Below are 18,845 nucleotides of genomic sequence, written 5' to 3' on the forward strand. Positions count from 1 at the left end.
GTTTATTAATGCTCAGTGTCCAAACTTGCTTTTTTTGAATGCAATTTAACAGCAGCTGCACTTTCCTAATATGGGCAAGACTAAACATGAAACAGATTACTTCCCTGTATTTACGTTGTTGTTGGAACTGTACCAGACAGAATGAAAGGATGAGGAAACACCTTAACCTTGTCAGAATTTGAAATAGTGTTTCTTTATCCCACCTGTATGGTAGAGACTCCTTGCTAGCCAAGATGAAAACTTGCTTGTTGCTTGTTAAAATAGATTAATTTGTAATAGTTATTGTGGTTCCTTCATTCTTACAGTACACATACACTTAACAATGTGTATCTATTACCAAAAACTTGTGCAATATAGTAAAATATGATTAGGGTGCATTTTGACTTACCAATGGTAGGTTGTCTACTTGGTGTGGCTGAAATAATAGTAATGCTATTTCAGTGGGGAAGAGTGAATTTTGTTTAGATGTAATCTCCAATGTATTTTTCTTTATCTTTTTAGTTATTCTAAGTCCCTTCGGATTAAATGGCACGCTTACAGGGCAGTCATTCAAGCTTTCCGATTCATCAACAAAAAAGCTTATTGGTGAATGGAAACAATTCTATCCTGTCACATCAAACTTGAAGGAGGGATCTGAGGAAAAACAGGAAGAAATGGATTGGGAGGATGATTCTTTAGCTGCTGTTGAAGTCCTTGTTGGTGAGTGCTCCAGTTATATTTTCATTACTGAAATAAACCGGCCAGTTACGTCTGCAAAATTCTACATGTAAAAGTGAGCCCATTTTAGTATTTTTGCAACTCTTTGCATCTGCTGTTAGTTTTTTTGGTTTGTTTTTCTGTTTAATGCTCAGGACTGTCTAAATGAGTTGCTGCTTAAAGTGGATTTTGCAGAGCTGGTGGTAGGAGGTGTTCCACTTTGTGCCCTGAGAAGCAAGATTGTTTAAAAAAACAAATAAATAACCCTAGACTATCACTGTTGACATCTGAGATGCATCAAAAGCATGTTGTGCTGTTTCAGATTCTGTGCAAATTCAAACGGAACAGACGTGCCTTTCAGGGATGTCTTCAAAACCACAGTCCTGGAGAACCTAATGTACTCGGGCATTGTGTTTATCTGCTGCTCTTCCTAAAATCTAAGCCTCTGGGATGCCGTAGTTTGTTCCTTTGCTGTGGGCTATTGACCTTTGATTTGCCAGCTAATGTAATCATTTCTCTGTAATGATACAATACAATACAAGCTTGTATGGTAATGATGGCTGGAGACCCTGATGAAGATGGGGAGGGGAATATTGTCAGTTTTACGTGATACCAAAAAGTGTGTTCTTAGCTGTCTTTACAAAACAAAACGTTAGAAGCAAGTAGTAGCATGTAGACACCAGGGCTGTCTCTGTATATACAAAGCCCTTTATATTCATTCACCCAAATCTTCTGTGTAAAGCTAATCATGAAGTAATGATGAGGGTGACATGACAACGGAGGCTGTTTGTCCAAGGATAGCACTTTAGGAGGTAGAAAGGGTAGTTAAACTTAGGAGTGACTGATAAAATGATCCATTTGTTGATGATTTTAAAGGTAAGCTTTTGGTAAACAACTGTAAAATCGGTTTGCTCCTTTTTTTTCAGCTGGTGTGCGAATGGTGTACCCAGCATGCTTCGTTCTAGTTCCTCAGACGGACATCCCTGCTCCTAGTACTGTAGGGGCATCGCACTGTTCAACTACTTGCTTGGGTGTCCACCAAGTGCCTGCTTCCACAAGAGATCCTGCCATGTCTTCGGTAACTCTGACTCCACCGACGTCCCCGGAGGAAGTTCAGACAGGTATAATACAATTAGCTTCTGCGTGTGGGGAATCATTTTGATGGCTGCTTTTTTAAATCTAGCACTGTTTGGTAAGGATTCAGGTGTTCTCTGTACAGCTGACTTGTTACCAAAAATCACATTTCTTTAGTCATATGTCTGTTGTAGTGAAACCAATTTTTATCCTTCACTTGAGGGCAAAATTGAACACTTGTAAGTTGGTGAATGAGGACTGCTTTTGTACCTGGTGTTATCCAGTACTTTAAATTTCTGTGGTCAAGTTTTTAGGTTTTTTTCCACCTCTCAGAGTGTGTTTGTGTGCATGTATGCATTCTGGCATAGCTTAGTAATCCTCATTGTGCCTCTCAGTCATTAGTGAGCAAGGTAATGTTTTCAGCTTTTTTCACAATCCAAGGAAGATTCTTTGTGTTTAAGTTACCATGAGGCTGTGTGCCCTCTGAACTGTGCGTAAGTAATGCTTATGGTAAACCGCTTTAAGTCAAAGCGGGTAAGGCTCACTGATGGTTTCAGGTGGCTTTACATACAGTTCTGCAAAAGAGGTTTTGTTTGGGGTGTCCATCCCCATGTCCCCTCCTGTCCCCCAGGTCTTCTGTTACTTTAGTTTGACCTTTTTTTTTTTTTTTTTATAATACTGTTAAATTTGTTAACAGGTAGCTTTGCTCAAGTTATCTTCTTTTGCAGGTCTATAGTTTCTTGGAAGATAAAGAATAGCCAAAGAATAGCCAGCCCAGTTATAGCATAAACATGTATGGTACTTTTTTTTTTTTTTTTTTTTTTTCTTCTTCCTCCCTATGAGAGGGAACCATGTTGTTATAATCTGCTACTATATCTAAATTTTCTGTTTGTTTTTGTTTCCTAACATTGAGTTAAGAAGATACTTATGTTCCTTTGGTGGTTGAATTGGAACAATAGTGATTGTGAGTGTATCACTTCATTGCCTAAACAATTCCTCTGATGCTGCTTTTCAGTTGATGCTCAATCTGCCCAGAAATGGGTGAAGTTTTCTTCAGTTTCTGATGGATTTATCTCTGACAGTACTAGCCATCATGGTGGCAAAATACCTAGAAAGCTAGCCAATCAAGTGGTGGACAGAGTTTGGCAAGAATGCAATATGAACAGAGCACAGAACAAGTATGTACTCATTTTGTGAAGCTGAAAATAGTTTATTCCTAACTAGTAGTTTTAATTCTCAGTTTAATATGTTAGTAAAAGGCTATTTATAATTTCTTTGCTGGATCTTGTGTCACAAAACGGCTCTTGAGGTTTGACAGAAGATAAAGAAAGAACATATGTTGATCGCAAATAACTCTCCTGATATTGAATCATAGGAGGAAGTATTCTGCTACATCAAATAGCTTGTGTGATGAAGAGATTGCTGACAAGATAGCATCCTGGGATTTTGTTGAAGCCACACAGAGGACAAATTGCAATTGTTCAAGGTACAGTACTTGGCAAACCGGCAGTCCAACAATGTACATTGAGATTGAAGTGCTCAGGAGAGGGCTTGTGATGACTCCTTTAGGTGTAATTAAGCAATAGCTGCTTGTAGGAAAGCTGTAACAAAATTTGTATCTCATATCCTAAATGTCATTGTAGGTCTTGAAACTCTGCCCAGTAAGGTAATGCAGAGGTTTTATTGAAGTGAATCATCTGAGCAGACCTACTGCAGTTCAGTGCAATTCCTGAGTCTTGGGCTAGAATTCCTTACGCCTTTGTGTGTGGATAGAAACTCTCTCATGGGCAACTTTGGGCTGTAATGGAAAGGGAACGCCTACTTGTTTAGGAGTCAAGAACCTTTTCTAGAGGGCTGTGGCATTAGCCTTGAAAGGAGAAATCTGTTAATCAGCTATGAGACGATTGTAGCATTGTGTCTTGATGAATGTGAAAAAGAAACCCAAACCTGATTTTTTTTTGGGAAATATGGCATGCCATGGGTGGTTTTATATAAAACTGCTTTTACGTGAGTTGATTGCCAGTGTATGTTTTTTTTATACTAGCTGGAGGAAAAAAAGGATCAAAGCACAGGGGGAAAGTATGAATTTAACTTCCAGTTTTTGTTATGACTTTTGTTTTGAAACTACAGGAACACAGACTGTTAATGCAGGTGTTTAAATTAAATGGAAACATTAATTTCAGTGAACTCTCATTTTCTGTACTTATGGCAGAATACTAACGTTTAGGTGACTGAAGTGTTGCAAAGGTTTTAAATGCTTTCTCTGATTTAAATGTTATGCTGATTACCTCACAATGAATATTGGAATCCTAAAAGAACCTAATGTTTGGAGGATGTAACATTTTGGAAGAAATGTATTTTTTTTTCCTCCGTTATTGAAATGGTTGGTTTAAGTTATGTGGAAACACTTGTGTCCTGAGACGAGCTGAGACAGGATTAAATACTCTTTTAAAGGAGAATTTAGATATGATAGCACTACTTAAGAGAAACTATCAATTAACTGTGTGAGGTGTGTATTAGAAATATGCAGTTGCTTAAAGAGAAATTGCAAAGACTTAAGCCCCCATATTGCTTTCAGTTTTTTGAGTTCTAAATGATGAAAAACATATGTATGATAGTTTAAATTAAAAATAGATTTTGATACCTCTTACCTTTTTTATTCCTGCCTAATCCTGTTTTTTTAATACCAGTTGTATGCTGCTTAACTTTCCTAATGGAAGAGTGGCAAAGAATAGCCAGGCACTAAGAATGTACATGCAGTTCAATAGCTTAATCATAAACATTTAATTCTAGATTTCGGTATTTCTTGTCTCTCGTTCTGTCAGGTGATCTAGAAAGTCGGCATCTTGAACTTCAAGATGAAATGCTTAAGCTCAAGTGCATTTATACTGGAAAGAAACTTAACTGTATTAATGCAGTCGAGGCATTGAGTTTTTCTTTTTTCCACATTTGCTAAATTTGTAGGTAAATAGCTACAAAAGCTTCAAAATTGCTTCTGTAGGACTAAGCTTGGCTTCTAGATTCTTGGTGTTAGTTTTCTGTTTAACCCATAGAGACTTGGACAGCACTATTGGTTAGCATTGATGCTTGAATTCAGGAAGTCATTCACAAATTCTTATGTTCTACTGATTCATCAGTGTTGGCAGAAGTTAAAAGTAACAACGTGTTCATGTGACTGACTATTTCTGTTAAAAGCAGTTATAAAATAGTGTCTTTGGTTATGAGGATAATGTGGTGTTTGGCTTATAGGACAGGTTTTCCAGTTTTTTCACCAGTATTCTAAAATCTTGCAATGCTACTCAAGTCATTCAAATCAAGTTGTGGTCAGAAAGAGGCAGCTTTGCTTCAGAATGGTGTCAGTTTCAGACTTCTATAATCGGCTGTTTAATGGCTTAGAAGCGGGTTCTTATCTAGTGAAAAAGAACATGATAGACATATTTGAAAGATTGATGTGAAGTATTTTCCCCTGTATTAATTCTGCAGGCACAAAAATCTCAAACCAAGAAATTCAGGTCAACAGGGGCAGGCACCACCTGTGGGCCAACAACAGCAAGCAGCTCCAAAGCACAAGACAAATGAGAAGCAAGACAAAGGGGATAAGCCACAGAAACGCCCTTTGACTCCTTTTCATCATCGTGTATCTATCAGTGATGATGTTGCCATGGAGGCAGATTCAGCAAGTCAGAGGCTTGTGATGACTGCACCAGACAGTCAAGTGAGATTTTCAAATATCCGAACTAATGATGTAGCAAAGACTCCTCAGATGCATAATGCTGAAATGGCAAATTCACCTCAGCCACCACCACTTAGTCCTCACCCGTGTGATGTAGTTGATGAAGGGGTAGCTAAAGCACCTTCTACTCCTCAGAGTCAACATTTCTACCAGATGCCAACACCAGACCCCTTGGTTCCCACAAAAACAATGGAAGACAGACTCGATGGCTTGTCTCAGCCTTTTCCAGCTCAATTTCCTGAAGTTATAGAGCCTACAATGTATGTTGGTACTGCAGTGAATCTGGAGGAAGATGAAGCTGATAGTACTTGGAAGTATTATAAAGTTCCAAAGAAAAAGGATGTGGAATTCTTACCGCCTCAGCTTCCAAATGATAAGTTGAGAGATGATCCAGTAATACCTGCTGGACAGGAAAATGTAACATCAGTTACAGAGTAAGTACTACTTAATTCTATAGTAATAATGTGAGAAAGTGAGGAAACTGAAAGGCCAAAGGCAGTAGTTTCTTGGTGTAAGCAAGCTTGTCGCTAAAGCATAATGTTGTTTTCGTCAGCCCAAGCAGTAATGCTGAGTGTGTGAGCATAACTGTGCTGGCCATATACAAGAAGGTAACACTTGTGAAATGCGAGCACGAAGCGCAGTCAAATATGTAGTAAGACATTCCAGCTTTTTCTTGTTAGAACTCTGATTTAGCAGATGGCAATGAAGTTTATTTTTCTACTGTGAAATTAATCTGTGTAGCCAAATTATGCCTATTTGGGACTTAGTGTCTGTCTTCCTCCTCCCAAATAACTTTTTCATTTTAACATTTGTTTTCTCCGTTATTTGAAGCAAGCATGGATGGTCTCGGTTGCAGACTTACCTTGTTAAAGATGAAATTTCTTCTGCCTCAGTTCCCCTCTTGTCTTTGTTCAGAAGAACTGGTATTTAAATGGCTGATGGGAACAATGAGGAAGCCGGTCTGGTTTCCTGGAAGATGTTAACTTTAATGCAGGCTGCAGCTACTTTCTTGTATCAGAAATTTCTGTTTGGAGTAAGTAACAAACTGGCATTGTTGCACATGGCACATTCTGTCTGTGTTGCTCAAAAGGCTTAAGGATTTGAGGTTATCATCCAAAGAAAACAAGAGGCTGGTGTGTCGACTGTTATTGTTTGGACCTCAGATCATATGGGAAACCCTTGTTCTTTAAAGCTTGTCTAACTTGAAGAAATATTGAGGCAATCAGACTAGATCCTTATTAGAACCTTAGCCTTTGAGCTACAGGAAATATATTTGAGAACATTTACTTATTTAATTATATTTTGACTTAAGCTAATATTGTCTTGAAATCAAGTATGTGTAGCATGTAACTATTTTAAAAAAGGTTTTTGCTGAATAAATATAATTTATTTCTGAAAGGTAGTGTTACCTAGCACCAGGTCTTAAAATGTTCTTCTCTGCTGCTGTTTTGTGGTTTTTTTTGTTTTTTTTTTTTAATTAGGATAAAGGAATTGGTTCACTTCCTTGATACTGCCTAAGTTTTAATAAATTATGGAACTTGGAGGCAATGGACAAAAAGAGAAACACTAGTGATTTTAGTGTTAAAACTTACATTTGAGCTCTGTTTTACTGCAGAATGAATCAACATGGATTTTCTTTACCAGTTAAAGCAAAACCAAACTCCTCCAAAAAGATCACCATCAGAAAAAGAAACCCCAAACCACCGTCATACCAAAAAACCCAACCCTTAAGGACAAAAATCCTGAAACAAAACCACTTGGTCCTTCTGGGTTGTGCCTCTTTTGCTGCTGTACTGTGGAGGAAATTCTTCCTGACATCCATTTTTTATACCACTTCCTTGTGAGGATGCTGCAGAAAAAGGATGGTCATGGGAAGCAACAGGTGATCTTAGCAGCAGCCTGAGCTTAACATGATTGGGACCTGGATGCAGAGCTGGCAAACTCTGGCTTAGGGTTGTGATCGAGAGATTTAAAAATGGCTCTCAAATGCACCCAGTGTTGTGTCTATCAACTCGCTGTTCATTATTTTTGGTCAAAAATATTTGGTTTTCCTGTTCAGGTGAAAGGAGACTTTTAATGTGATCAGTATATTTTAGCAGTTGGTGTACTTAATGTGTGGTAGAACAGTTGAAGCAGCTACTCACGAGACTGAACTTGTATGTTGATGTTCTGTTTGGTTGCTGGCAGTGGAAAGCCACTGATGGCAGTCACGTTGGCTCTGCTGTGTAGGAAAGCTGGGAGAAGAAGTAAATATGCTGTAGCTGTAGAAGTAAATATGCTGTAGCTGTTGGTCTGTTCTCAGGCACATTTTCCTAGCCTTGTCTTTTGTGTTCACTGTTTGAGAGTTCACATTAGCTAGTGCATGTTTCAGCTCTTTCAAGATGTGCATTTATAGGATTTTTAGAGCCTTTTTTTGCCTTGTGTTCATTTCAGCCTAACAGATAAAGATATGCTCTACTTGATGATTTTTTTTTTCCTTCTGTTCAAGACATGGTCTTTCCTTCTATGGTTTCTAATTTGATTGAACTTATACTGAAATATTGAACATGTTCGTTGTTCCCCCCCCCGCCCCCCCCGCCGAGTATCTGGCTATTAACTTCTCGTCCTCTTTATGTTAAAGGTACTGGGAAGTGCAGTATACTTGCATTTGCTGTGTTTTTTTTCCTGGTACTTAATTTTGTGTTCCTAGAAAGTTGTTCTCATCTTTTTTTTGCCTTCTCTCTCTCTTTTTTTTTTTTTTGCCTTCTCTCTTTTTTTTTTTTTGCCTTCTCTCTCTCTTTTTTTTTTGCCTTCTCTCTCTCTTTTTTTTTTATGCCTTCTCTCTTTTTTTTTTTATGCCTTCTCTCTTTTTTTTTTTATGCCTTCTCTCTTTTTTTTTTTATGCCTTCTCTCTTTTTTTTTTTTTTGCCTTCTCTCTTTTTTTTTTTTTTTTTTTTCCCCTGATGGTAATTTTTGCAAGATTTAGAAAAGGGAAGTCCTTAAGTCTATAGAGTGCTACTCCAGACAGAAATGCCAGTGGTGCTTGACACAAAGCCGTACCCATTGCGCTGTCGGCTGGAGCAGTCATGCCTGGAACAAGATATTACTGAGCAGGGGCAGCAAGCATGGATGGATTTGACAGTGGTGTTGGCTGTGAGATGTTTCTTTGGAAAGCTTATATCTAGGAAGTCTTTTTGAGAAAGTACAACTGGTGCTGTGTCCTTTCTCATACCACATAGTTGACAGGGACGTGCAAAGCAAGGAGGACTCTGAGGAATAACTGTGCCTTTTGTAGAATTTCAAGGTTGAACTCTGAATTGTTCTGTATTGCGCTTTTTTTTTTCCTGGCCTCTCAGAGGAGAAATGTAAGCCCATCTTACTCTAAACTCCAGGCTAGTGTGTGCATCTAGGCTGTCAAAAACAAGCCCTACTAATTGTGGGGCATGTTAGCTTCTTATAGTATAGTGTTTCCTTTTGGATAGAGGCTTGGGAAGGGAAAGAATAGGTACGTTGGAACCTGTGTTTGGATTTGAAGAGTCCATCTGTAGTCTTCATCCTTGCAATGTCCCTCTTCAATTTCACATGTGACTCTTCCGTAAATGCTCCTCATTTGTCATTCTGTTGCTGTTTGGGAGGAAGGGGGTCTCAGAGCAAGAAGAAATTGTGTACTCACATTAGGCTGACACTCCTGAAATACTTGTCTTGTTTGAAGAATACCTTCCTCAGATAGTCCCTTCTGTATACCAGGGTATATGAAACAAAGTTTGTTTAGGGGCGGAAGGTAGAGTAGTGTATGTATGGCTAATAATCATAACATAGTTTTCTACTTGCCAGTATTGCTTTTTGCTGGTGCGATGTCGTATCAGTGAAACTAATAATCCTGATACAAAAACCTTAATTTCTGTGTACTTACCAACTCTGGTTTTGGCTCCAAATGTTAAGAAAAGAAAAATGCTGACAAAGGCAAATGTGGTTTTATTATCCTCATTAGTAAATTAGATATTGGTGTGTTGCAAGCTTCATCTGTATTGATAGGAGTGATATAAATGACTGCTGAACATAGCGGCATTTGTGCACTTTAGTAAGTGGTTGAAGAATTAGATTCTTAAAATATGGAAAATCCGGGTTTGATTGCTTCTTTCTAATCATTTGTTTGGACATGGATGGAGAATGGCAATGAATAATTTTTTTAACATGGTGAGTTTCTTTTAGTGGATATAGATAGTTTTAATACGTTTGTACTTTATAATAAATGACAGTTGTGACCTGGGATAAATTACTAATCTTTATCTGAATTGACAGTGCTTGAGGAAAGATGGGCAGAATGAATCACACTGCTGTATCTGACGTGTGTAAGGAGGTTATATTAAATGACTAATGATTTAATCTTTTTCCCAAAAAGTTTTCTGAAGCTGGGGTGGAAAGGAAGCAAGTGGGAAGGAAGATGAAGTTGGTCTTGCAAAGGCTGATAGCAGAAATATGTCCACATAATAAATGACAAATAATATTTTGTGATTTTTATTTTTCTTCTGTTCAGATTAATGGTGCAATGTAGGAAACCTTTAAAGGTTTCAGATGAACTTGTGCAACAGTATCAGAGTAAAAACCAATACCTAGCAGCAGTAGCGACGGATGCTGACCAGGAACCTGAAATCGATCCTTATGCCTTTGTTGATGGTGATGTGGAATTCTTATTTCCTGATAGTAAAAAAGATAGGCAGAACATTGAGAGGGAAGCTGGGAAGAAACACAAGGTGAGTAAAGGAGTGAGGATACAAATCAGTGATGAGTTTAAAACAAATTGCTTTAGTCACCTAACATAACTTAAATCCTTCTCTGTGTATTTAAAGTAGATAAAAAAAAATATATTTGTATTCTAACAAAAATGATCCATGAAATTATGCAGCATGCCTCTAACTACACCTGAAATTTTTTTGGCTCACTGGTGGTGCTGTTGCATTAGGTTTTATAGTTTATACTGGGAGAACACTGCTGGATCAGAACAAAAATCAGTCTGGCTCAGTACCCTTTCTGTAGAAATGGGTGATAGCTGGTGCTTGGGGAACAGAGGAAGAACAAGGCAAGTGCTTTGTTGATGTGTGGGAAGGTTTGGGTGTAGGTGAGGTGAACTCTTGACTAGATGCCTGGACAGTGAATTGAATTATTTCCTGCCCCCAACACCACTCATCCAGTACCACCTGTATGAGGCTTCTACTTAAAACAAAAGTATGCCCTCCAAAAAAGGAGAAATTAACAACTGCACTGGGAGCTTGTGTATGAAATAAACTTGCTTATTAAGAGTGTTGTGTGCATATGCACTTCTGGTATCAAGAGTTTCATTCAATAAACTAGTATAGTTAATGTATAGCATTTGATACCAAATGTTTTTTCAGTAAAGTGTTGTAGCAGGAATCCACAGCTTGCTTTTTAAATTTATCCCCAATACAAAACCTAATATTTACGTTCCTACCTGTGTTCCTCGTCTGCGTGTTGCTAGCATGTTGTCAGTTCCCAAGCTTCCTTCTTCCTGAGCCAGTACTGCTAACCAGCCCCCCAACTACACCTTGCTGTGAGCCAGAAGGCTAATGAGAACCTGATACTTCTGATATGTACAAAATTCCCATAGGGAGATAAAATGCCTCCCACCCTACATATTAATTTAACCAAACTTTCCTACCTTTTTTTTTTTTTTTAAATAGACTGAGGATGGGACATCTAGTGTTACAGTTTTATCCCACGAAGGAGAGGATGCTATGTCTCTATTTAGTCCTTCTGTCAAGCAAGGTAAAGAGACTTTTTTCCTTTTAATTGTGCTATATTAATGATCTCTCGAACAGTCAATGGATTCTAATAGGTTACTGAGCTTTTACTTTATGGTTTGTGTTTCCTTGTCCCTTCAGAATTAGGAATCCGCTTGGAACATATCTTTGTTGCACCTTGCAAATAAACATTTGCTATAAAATCTAAATGTTATGAAATTGAAGGGACCTTGCTTATGTGTAAGATGGATGAGTGCAACTGAGACCATTCTCTCCACCCCCCACTCACCCCTTTTCTTTTTTCTCCAGTTGTGGAGATAGTCCTTAAGCTGTCTTTATTTTTTTAATGAATATATATTGCCAATGTTTTTGTAATGTTTGTTTTTCTTTATAGATGCCCAACGTATTGCTGCTCATGCTCGCACTGCATCAACTAGCCTGTTCCATGAAACAGACTTAGTGGTCTCTTACACTGACCTTGACAATCTCTTCAATTCTGATGAAGATGAACTAACAGTAAGTGATGTGCAAAACTAATGGCAGCTAATAGACAAAAAACTGCAAGTCTTTTTGTGGTTTGGGGTTTGGTTGTTTTTTTTTTTTAACCTTTATAGGCAAGGTTGCAAAACATGCATATAAGTGCATACTGTGGCTCCTCTGTAGCAGACATACTTGTTCTAGTTGACTCATACAATCATATTTTTGATACAGACAACCTTTTAATACTATATCCTTAGTGTCCAGACAGTATATGCTTCTCAAATATACCTTTATTTATAATTGTACAGATTCAATAGTGGTACTAGCGCTCTTCTCCGATGGTCTAGGTTCTGTTTAACTAGTCAATAAAGGAAATACTGAAACAAACCAAAAACTTCTGAAAGAGAAGAGGCATTTAAACACATGGACATTCTGCCAAATAAGCTGCTTCATTGCAGCAGCTATTATCTTGGAACAGTTTCTCCTGCAGTCTCTGATGGCTCTGAATCCATTATCTTTCTAGTTTCTATTTCAATACTATTTGTAATCAGTTGTCTCTTCTGAACTGTACTTTGCTCCATGCTTAATCCTAAATCCCCTTACCCAGACAAAATGCCCATCAACTTTAATGGGAGCTGTAGCTGAGTAAGGGCTGTGAAGGATCTTGACAGCCATCAAAGGTAATCATTATATAAAGCAAGTGTATTTGCTCTTAAACATGAAGACTTATTTTCTATAGATGTTAGTACTGTCTAAACATTGTAAAATGTATCTCTTTGTTTTTTGATTTCAGCAGCTTTTCTTCCCTGCACCTCTCTTTTTTTCAGGATTCATGTTTCTCTGTCATTTCTGTTTCTGTTCATGTGGTAACATCAGTAATGTTAGCATGGCATTGGGAGGGTGTATGGGTTTTTTTGTCTGCGTTTTTTTCTCCCCCCTGATAGATTGTGGGCAACCATGTTTAGCTTTCTTTTTTTCATGTCTGCTAACAGGCTGAGAATTATTTTATAACTGATCTTTCATTTTAACAGCATCATGACTTGATGGGGGAGCATTCTCTGAGTTACAAGTATTAAGGGAGGACAAGCATAACCTTAACTACTAGCATTGGGTTTCTGATTTATATTAAATTTTCTAAATGTTACACAAAGTCTCAGCATTTTATGTCCACTGCACATGAAGTTTCCTGTTAGCAGGAAGCATGAACATGTGTTCATGTCTGAAGTGATTTTATTACAATACTACTTTTCTTTCTCAGCCTGGATCTAAAAGAACAGTGAATGGCGCTGATGACAAATCCAACTGCAAAGAGGCAAAAGCAGGAAATCTAGACCCACTCTCATGCATAAGTAAGCTTTATTGGTTGTTTTTTTTTCCTAAATAGAAGACTAGCTAAACAATTGATTGCTAATATTTTGTGGGAATTTGGAAGCATACGCTTCATTTGTCCTACTGAAGTTTTGAGACAAAGGAAATACGAAATACTTCAGAATGTTTTCATGCTCTAAAGCCTCCTCCTGATCTGAAATTAGGCACTGCAGATCTCCATAAAATGTATCCGACTCCACCTTCATTGGAACAACATATTATGGGATTTTCTCCAATGAACATGAATAATAAGGAATATGGCAGTATGGACACTACACTTGGAGGAACAGTACTCGAAGGGAATAGCTCTAGTGTGGGAGCTCAGTTCAGAATTGAAGTAGATGAGGGTTTCTGCAGCCCCAAACCTGCTGAAATAAAGGTAGGTAGTGCTCATAGTTCTGATAAATATTTCTAATAATTATTGTTCAGTTTATTACTTAATCCTGATAGGAACTGTGTCTCCTTCTCTGGAGACGTTCAAAACCCACTGGGATGTGACTCTGTGCAACCTGCTCTAGATGAGCCTGCTTTACCAGGGGCTTGGACTAGATGTTCTCCAGGTGTCCCTTCCAACCCTGACCCTTCTGTGAATTAAGTATAGTTTGTAACTTGTGTCTTGCATTATACTGGGGTAGGTAATGCACGTTTTAGTAAGTACTATATAGTGTTTTGCTATTTAGCCATCAGTAAGCTGAAGGAATGCATTTCAGTAACTGTAGTCGATCGTTTTGTGTTGGCATGTTCCTTTTTAGAGAACTATGGGTGTGAATGATGTGTGTATAAATCTAACTTTGTCTTTTGTGGGTATACTGGGATTTAATATTAAAGAACTACTGTTTTACTATTTGAACTTACATTTTTTTGAGAAGCATTTTAATTGCTGAAGTGATCTAATTTACATGCTGATGCTTTACCATATCTAACTTATAGGATTATTCTTACGTTTATAAACCTGAGAATTGTCAAGCTTTGGTGGGCTGTTCCATGTTTGCACCACTGAAGACACTTCCCAGCCAGTGTCTTCCTCCCATCAAACTGCCAGAAGAATGCATTTATCGCCAGAGTTGGACTGTGGGAAAGTTGGATTTACTTCCTCCGGGACCTGCCATGCCATTCATCAAAGATGGGTATGACCTATGCCACAAATGTTTAAGCTTTGTAAGGTTATCCACAGGATAGGAAGTACCTCTAATTTATTTTTTTTTTTTAAATCTGTAATGAGAGAGATTTGTAAAGACATGCTGCGTTTATACAACTGACAGGAGCCTTTAAAAAAATCCTTGTGATTAAACCTTACTGTAAGAGACTGTGTTCTCAAATAGCTTCTTAACTGTGCATACATTTTATTCGTTGTCTCATTTAAAGGTTTCTTGGGGAAGCTTAATGGTGCAAGTCCAGTTTTAATAAGTAATGAAGATGGTAACAGTCAAGATAAATGTAAACTTGGGACTTTGTTTTTGCAGTGGTGTTGTAGATACTTTAAGGGCTTAGTAGGCGTTGCTTCTGTTTCTTAAATTATTTTCTTAAATAGCAGTAATCTTGGCTGTATTGGGACTAGGAAAATATTGATTGGAAGCTATGCCCAGCGTGACATTTCCTGGTAACAGTGGTATTGCAGTGGGCATCTCTGTAATCTGCATTTGGTAATGATCTTGCTGGCAGTTCTTTGTAAAGAAAATACTTACTCCTCTTTCTCATCTGCATTAGTAGCTGGTAAAAATGGATTAGGCAACAAGGAGGCTATGTATTTATTGATAAAATTATATGAATATTAAATCTTGGAGTAAATACTGAGATTGGTTCTGTTAGGGTCATTCAGAAGCAATATGTTTCCAGGTCTCATTAGCCTTATAGGTCTTTGGAGATGCTCAGCTGCTTAGGAAAGAAAATGTCAGACGTTTCCAGGTGATACTTTCCTTGTGGATTCAGTTGAATCTGCTGTTGATAGATCTGGTATATTTTCTTAGTATGTGTCAACACAGTGTGTAAATAAAACATGAACAAAAAAGGTGTCCTCTAGACTCCATACAGCCACAGAATTTGTAATTTATTCTGACCACATTTGTTTCCTGGGAGCTTTGTGCAAAGGAAAAGACAAAAGGAGGCTCGGAAAGATTCTTTAACAGTGCTGTCAGTGGGAGTCCTGCAAAGTCATTTAGAACAAATGCTCTTGAAGTTCCTTAGGGAATGAAAATCTTGCTGTGGATTATGAAAGACTAGTTTAAAAAAGCAAATATTAATTAGGAAGGTCCTTCTTCAGAAACTTGAGACTTAAACTTCAAAACCAGTGTGTTGTGTACTTAAAATATTTCCTTCTTCTTGTGGCCGCTATTAGTGATGGAAGCACTATGGATCAAGAATATGGCCCTGCATACACACCACAAACTCATACTCCATTTGGGATGCCACCAAGTAGCGCACCTCCCAGTAACAGTGGAGCTGGAATTCTCCCTTCTCCTTCCACCCCTCGTTTCCCAACTCCTAGAACACCAAGGACTCCTCGAACACCTCGTGGAGCTGGTGGACCTGCAAGTGCACAGGGTTCAGTCAAATACGAGAACTCTGATTTATACTCGCCAGCTTCCACACCATCGACATGTAGACCGCTTAATTCTGTTGAACCTGCAACTGTGCCTTCCATTCCAGAGGCACACAGTCTTTACGTGAATCTCATCCTCTCAGAGTCTGTAATGAATCTCTTCAAAGACTGTAACTTTGACAGCTGCTGCATATGTGTTTGCAATATGAACATCAAAGGTGCTGATGTTGGAGTTTACATTCCTGATCCAACACAAGAGGCCCAGTATAGGTGTACCTGTGGTTTCAGTGCTGTTATGAATAGAAAATTTGGAAACAGTTCTGGACTGTTTCTTGAAGATGAATTGGATATTCTAGGACGTAATACAGAGTGCGGCAAAGAAGCAGAAAAACGCTTTGAAGCTCTCAGAGCTACTTCTATTGAACATGGTGGTGGAGGACTGAAAGAACCTGAGAAACTGCCCGATGAGTTAATACTGTTGCTGCAGGATCAATGCACCAACTTGTTCTCGCCGTTTGGAGCAGCAGATCAAGACTCCATTCCCAGAGTTGGTGCAGTTAGCAACCTGGTACGTGTAGAAGAAAGGGATTGTTGCAATGACTGCTACTTAGCCTTGGAACATGGACGGCAGTTCATGGACAATATGTCAGGAGGGAAAGTTGATGAAGCACTTGTGAAAACTACTTGCTTGCACCACTGGTCAAAAAGAAATGGTAAGTGAAAACAGCTTATTTTTGTACTTGTCCACCTATGAATTTTTTTAAGGGTTCATTTTCTTTGTGTTTTTCTCTTGTGAATATTGGACGCTTAAGACTGTTGTTTCTACCTGCACGCTTGCATAAATTTATATTTTAGTGATGTTCAGAATAACCGTTCCTTTCACGTTCTGTGCTGGTACGATGTGCCAAGCAGAGCGTAGGTGTCGGCTACCATCGGTTGTAAATTCCTAACATGAAGTGTAATGTAAGACCACAGTAGCTGTCCACAACACTTCACTAGGCTTATTCTTTTAAAGCAGTTTCTAGTGACTGCTTCTACAGAGGCTCTGTGGAATGAGCCTACGTAGGAAGTGTAGGTGGTTCAAATGGTGACTGTATTGTCACGGCTACTGTGGCAGAATTAAACAAGATCTATGATACAGTTGGCTTTTCCCCCTTCCTTAAGGGGGGGCAGTAGTTAATGGCATGTGTGGCAAGTAAAGCATTATCATAGCCTTCATTGTATGTTGGATCTGCCAGAGATCCTTGGATTTTTTTCTTCTAGGGCCTGACTAATGATATTATGTCTCATGGAATACCCTTTATTGCATGTATTTGAATACTTCTCAATAACAGTCTTTAGAAGTAGCAACTCTAGCAGGGTGAAGAGTGAAATATGAAACTTTGATAGCAGTTAGCTGCAATTCGTAGTTGTTAATGAGCATGAGGAGGGCTAACAGCAAAGCACAGCTAGGTTTCTGTGTATTAGTGGAGGATTAAGTCTAAAACCCCAAGCTTTTAAAACATAAATCAATGTTTTTTCAGGCACCCAGGAAAAGATTTAGTGTTACTGTGACCTTGATATTTAGGATAAAAAGATGTAAAGATACTTTTAAATGGACAGCTGTGAAATTATAGCCATGCCAAATTTTGTGTCAGCCATTTATTGTTAAACGCTGCAATTCAATGGCATAGTGGTGGTGAGCTGATGAAATGGGCTGTGACTGTTTGAGGCTTCCCTTGACTTCTGTGAAGTGAGCACTGGGTGGCAGTCTGCCTAACCCTTCTTTCTTTGGAGGGAAAATCCTGTAGTTTAAGGATTGAACAACTTGTTTGTTGTCTTTTGTTTTTTGGTGTGTGTGGTTTTGGGTTTTTTTGTGTGTGGTTTTTTTGTTATTGTTTTGTTGTTGGTGTTTTTTGTGGTTTTAGTTTTTTTAATTTTTAATTTTAGGGTTTTTTCCTTTAGTTTAAATCGTAAGATGATAAGGCAAGGGAAAAAAACTCTACAGGGGGGAAAAAAAACCAACAACCCACCAAAAATCTGTCTGTGTCTCTTGTACATGGCTGAGAGGGGAAGAGAACTCTCCAAATCTGTGCACTCAGCATTTTATATCATGGCCTTTGGGTGGACTGCATGGATGTTTCAGAAGAGAGTGACTTTGTTTAAAATCAAGGTTGTTTAAGATTCTGGGTTGTTTGTGGAGGGCTTCACTGTATTCTGCTGTTGCAGTAGGCCTTGACGATTTTTTTTGTCCTTTCAGTTGTGGATGTGAGCATGCAGTGTTCCCAGGACATCCTTCGTATGCTCCTCTCGCTCCAGCCAGTTCTTCAGGATGCAATTCAGAAAAAGCGAACGGTCCGGTCCTGGGGTGTGCAAGGACCCCTCACGTGGCAACAGTTTCACAAAATGGCTGGCAGAGGCTCATATGGTAAACGGCTGTGTAGACTCCTGTCTGTTAATCTCTACTTGATCCGGCCACCAAACCTTAGTGTCTGGATGCTGTTCAGCCTATTGGAATTCTAAACAGCATTTGACCTTTCCTTAAGCTATCAAGAGCTATTAGACAGGGGAGAATTCTTCTCTTGGAAAAAACAGAAAATATTTATATTCCTTAAAACAGTAAATGAATTAAAGATATGTGTATTTAAAATTAACATCTTCAATTGCACTGTTTATATACACCTGACACTTCTCCAAGTGAGGGAGTGAAATTGCAAAGATGGATTTAATGTTGAAAACAGAGTAATTGCTCTGTTCTGTTTTTTTACTCAAAAGAATGACTCCATTTTAATTACTCTAAAAATAGTGTAGTTAAAAAATACTAGCTTTTAAATGCTTGAAAAAGTGTGCTTTATTGCTCAGTAGTTTCAGAACTATGTTGAAGATCTGAGGTTATCCAGTGTGTTGTCTCTGATAAATATTTGGAGTGGCCAACACGTGATGCACATTTACAGATACAAGGTAAATTTTGTGCACTGAAGCTTTAAACTGACTTCATTAGCATATGAGATTGATTTACCACTATGTAGAAGGGTGACCTTTCACCAGCAGCTCTTTTGTAGCTATATTTAGAACATGGTAATTATACATTTAGAGTATTGTAAATGCATGTTCTTAAGTTTTTTTTCCTTCTGTGGTCCTTTACATATTTGCTTAGACTATTTGCATTTCTTCCCCCGCTTTTTTTTTTTTTTTTTTTTTTAAATTCACCTATTGCTTAGACTCTGTGGGAAAGGCT

General features: G+C 38.3%; 1 protein-coding gene across 2 annotated transcripts in view; it reads left to right on the forward strand.

The window, feature by feature from the left end:
- The window catches only part of MED13 (mediator complex subunit 13), a 59,592-nt gene that overhangs the window by 28,168 nt on the left and 12,579 nt on the right, over positions 1-18,845 (forward strand). For both annotated transcript variants that reach the window (XR_005831475.1, XM_040618495.1), the window contains exons 5-17: positions 502-699; positions 1,623-1,817; positions 2,786-2,948; positions 3,146-3,256; positions 5,254-5,937; positions 10,020-10,236; positions 11,182-11,266; positions 11,636-11,757; positions 12,980-13,070; positions 13,254-13,468; positions 14,020-14,216; positions 15,425-16,341; positions 17,868-18,035. Coding sequence is in view for 1 of the 2 variants with exons in the window: in XM_040618495.1 (XP_040474429.1) it covers positions 502-699; positions 1,623-1,817; positions 2,786-2,948; positions 3,146-3,256; positions 5,254-5,937; positions 10,020-10,236; positions 11,182-11,266; positions 11,636-11,757; positions 12,980-13,070; positions 13,254-13,468; positions 14,020-14,216; positions 15,425-16,341; positions 17,868-18,035 (3,363 nt within the window). In the remaining variant the exon portion in view is untranslated. The remainder of the gene's footprint in view (positions 1-501; positions 700-1,622; positions 1,818-2,785; positions 2,949-3,145; positions 3,257-5,253; positions 5,938-10,019; positions 10,237-11,181; positions 11,267-11,635; positions 11,758-12,979; positions 13,071-13,253; positions 13,469-14,019; positions 14,217-15,424; positions 16,342-17,867; positions 18,036-18,845) is intronic.

The sequence above is a fragment of the Falco naumanni genome, chromosome 1, assembly GCF_017639655.2.
Source record: "Falco naumanni isolate bFalNau1 chromosome 1, bFalNau1.pat, whole genome shotgun sequence".
NCBI lineage: Eukaryota > Metazoa > Chordata > Aves > Falconiformes > Falconidae > Falco > Falco naumanni.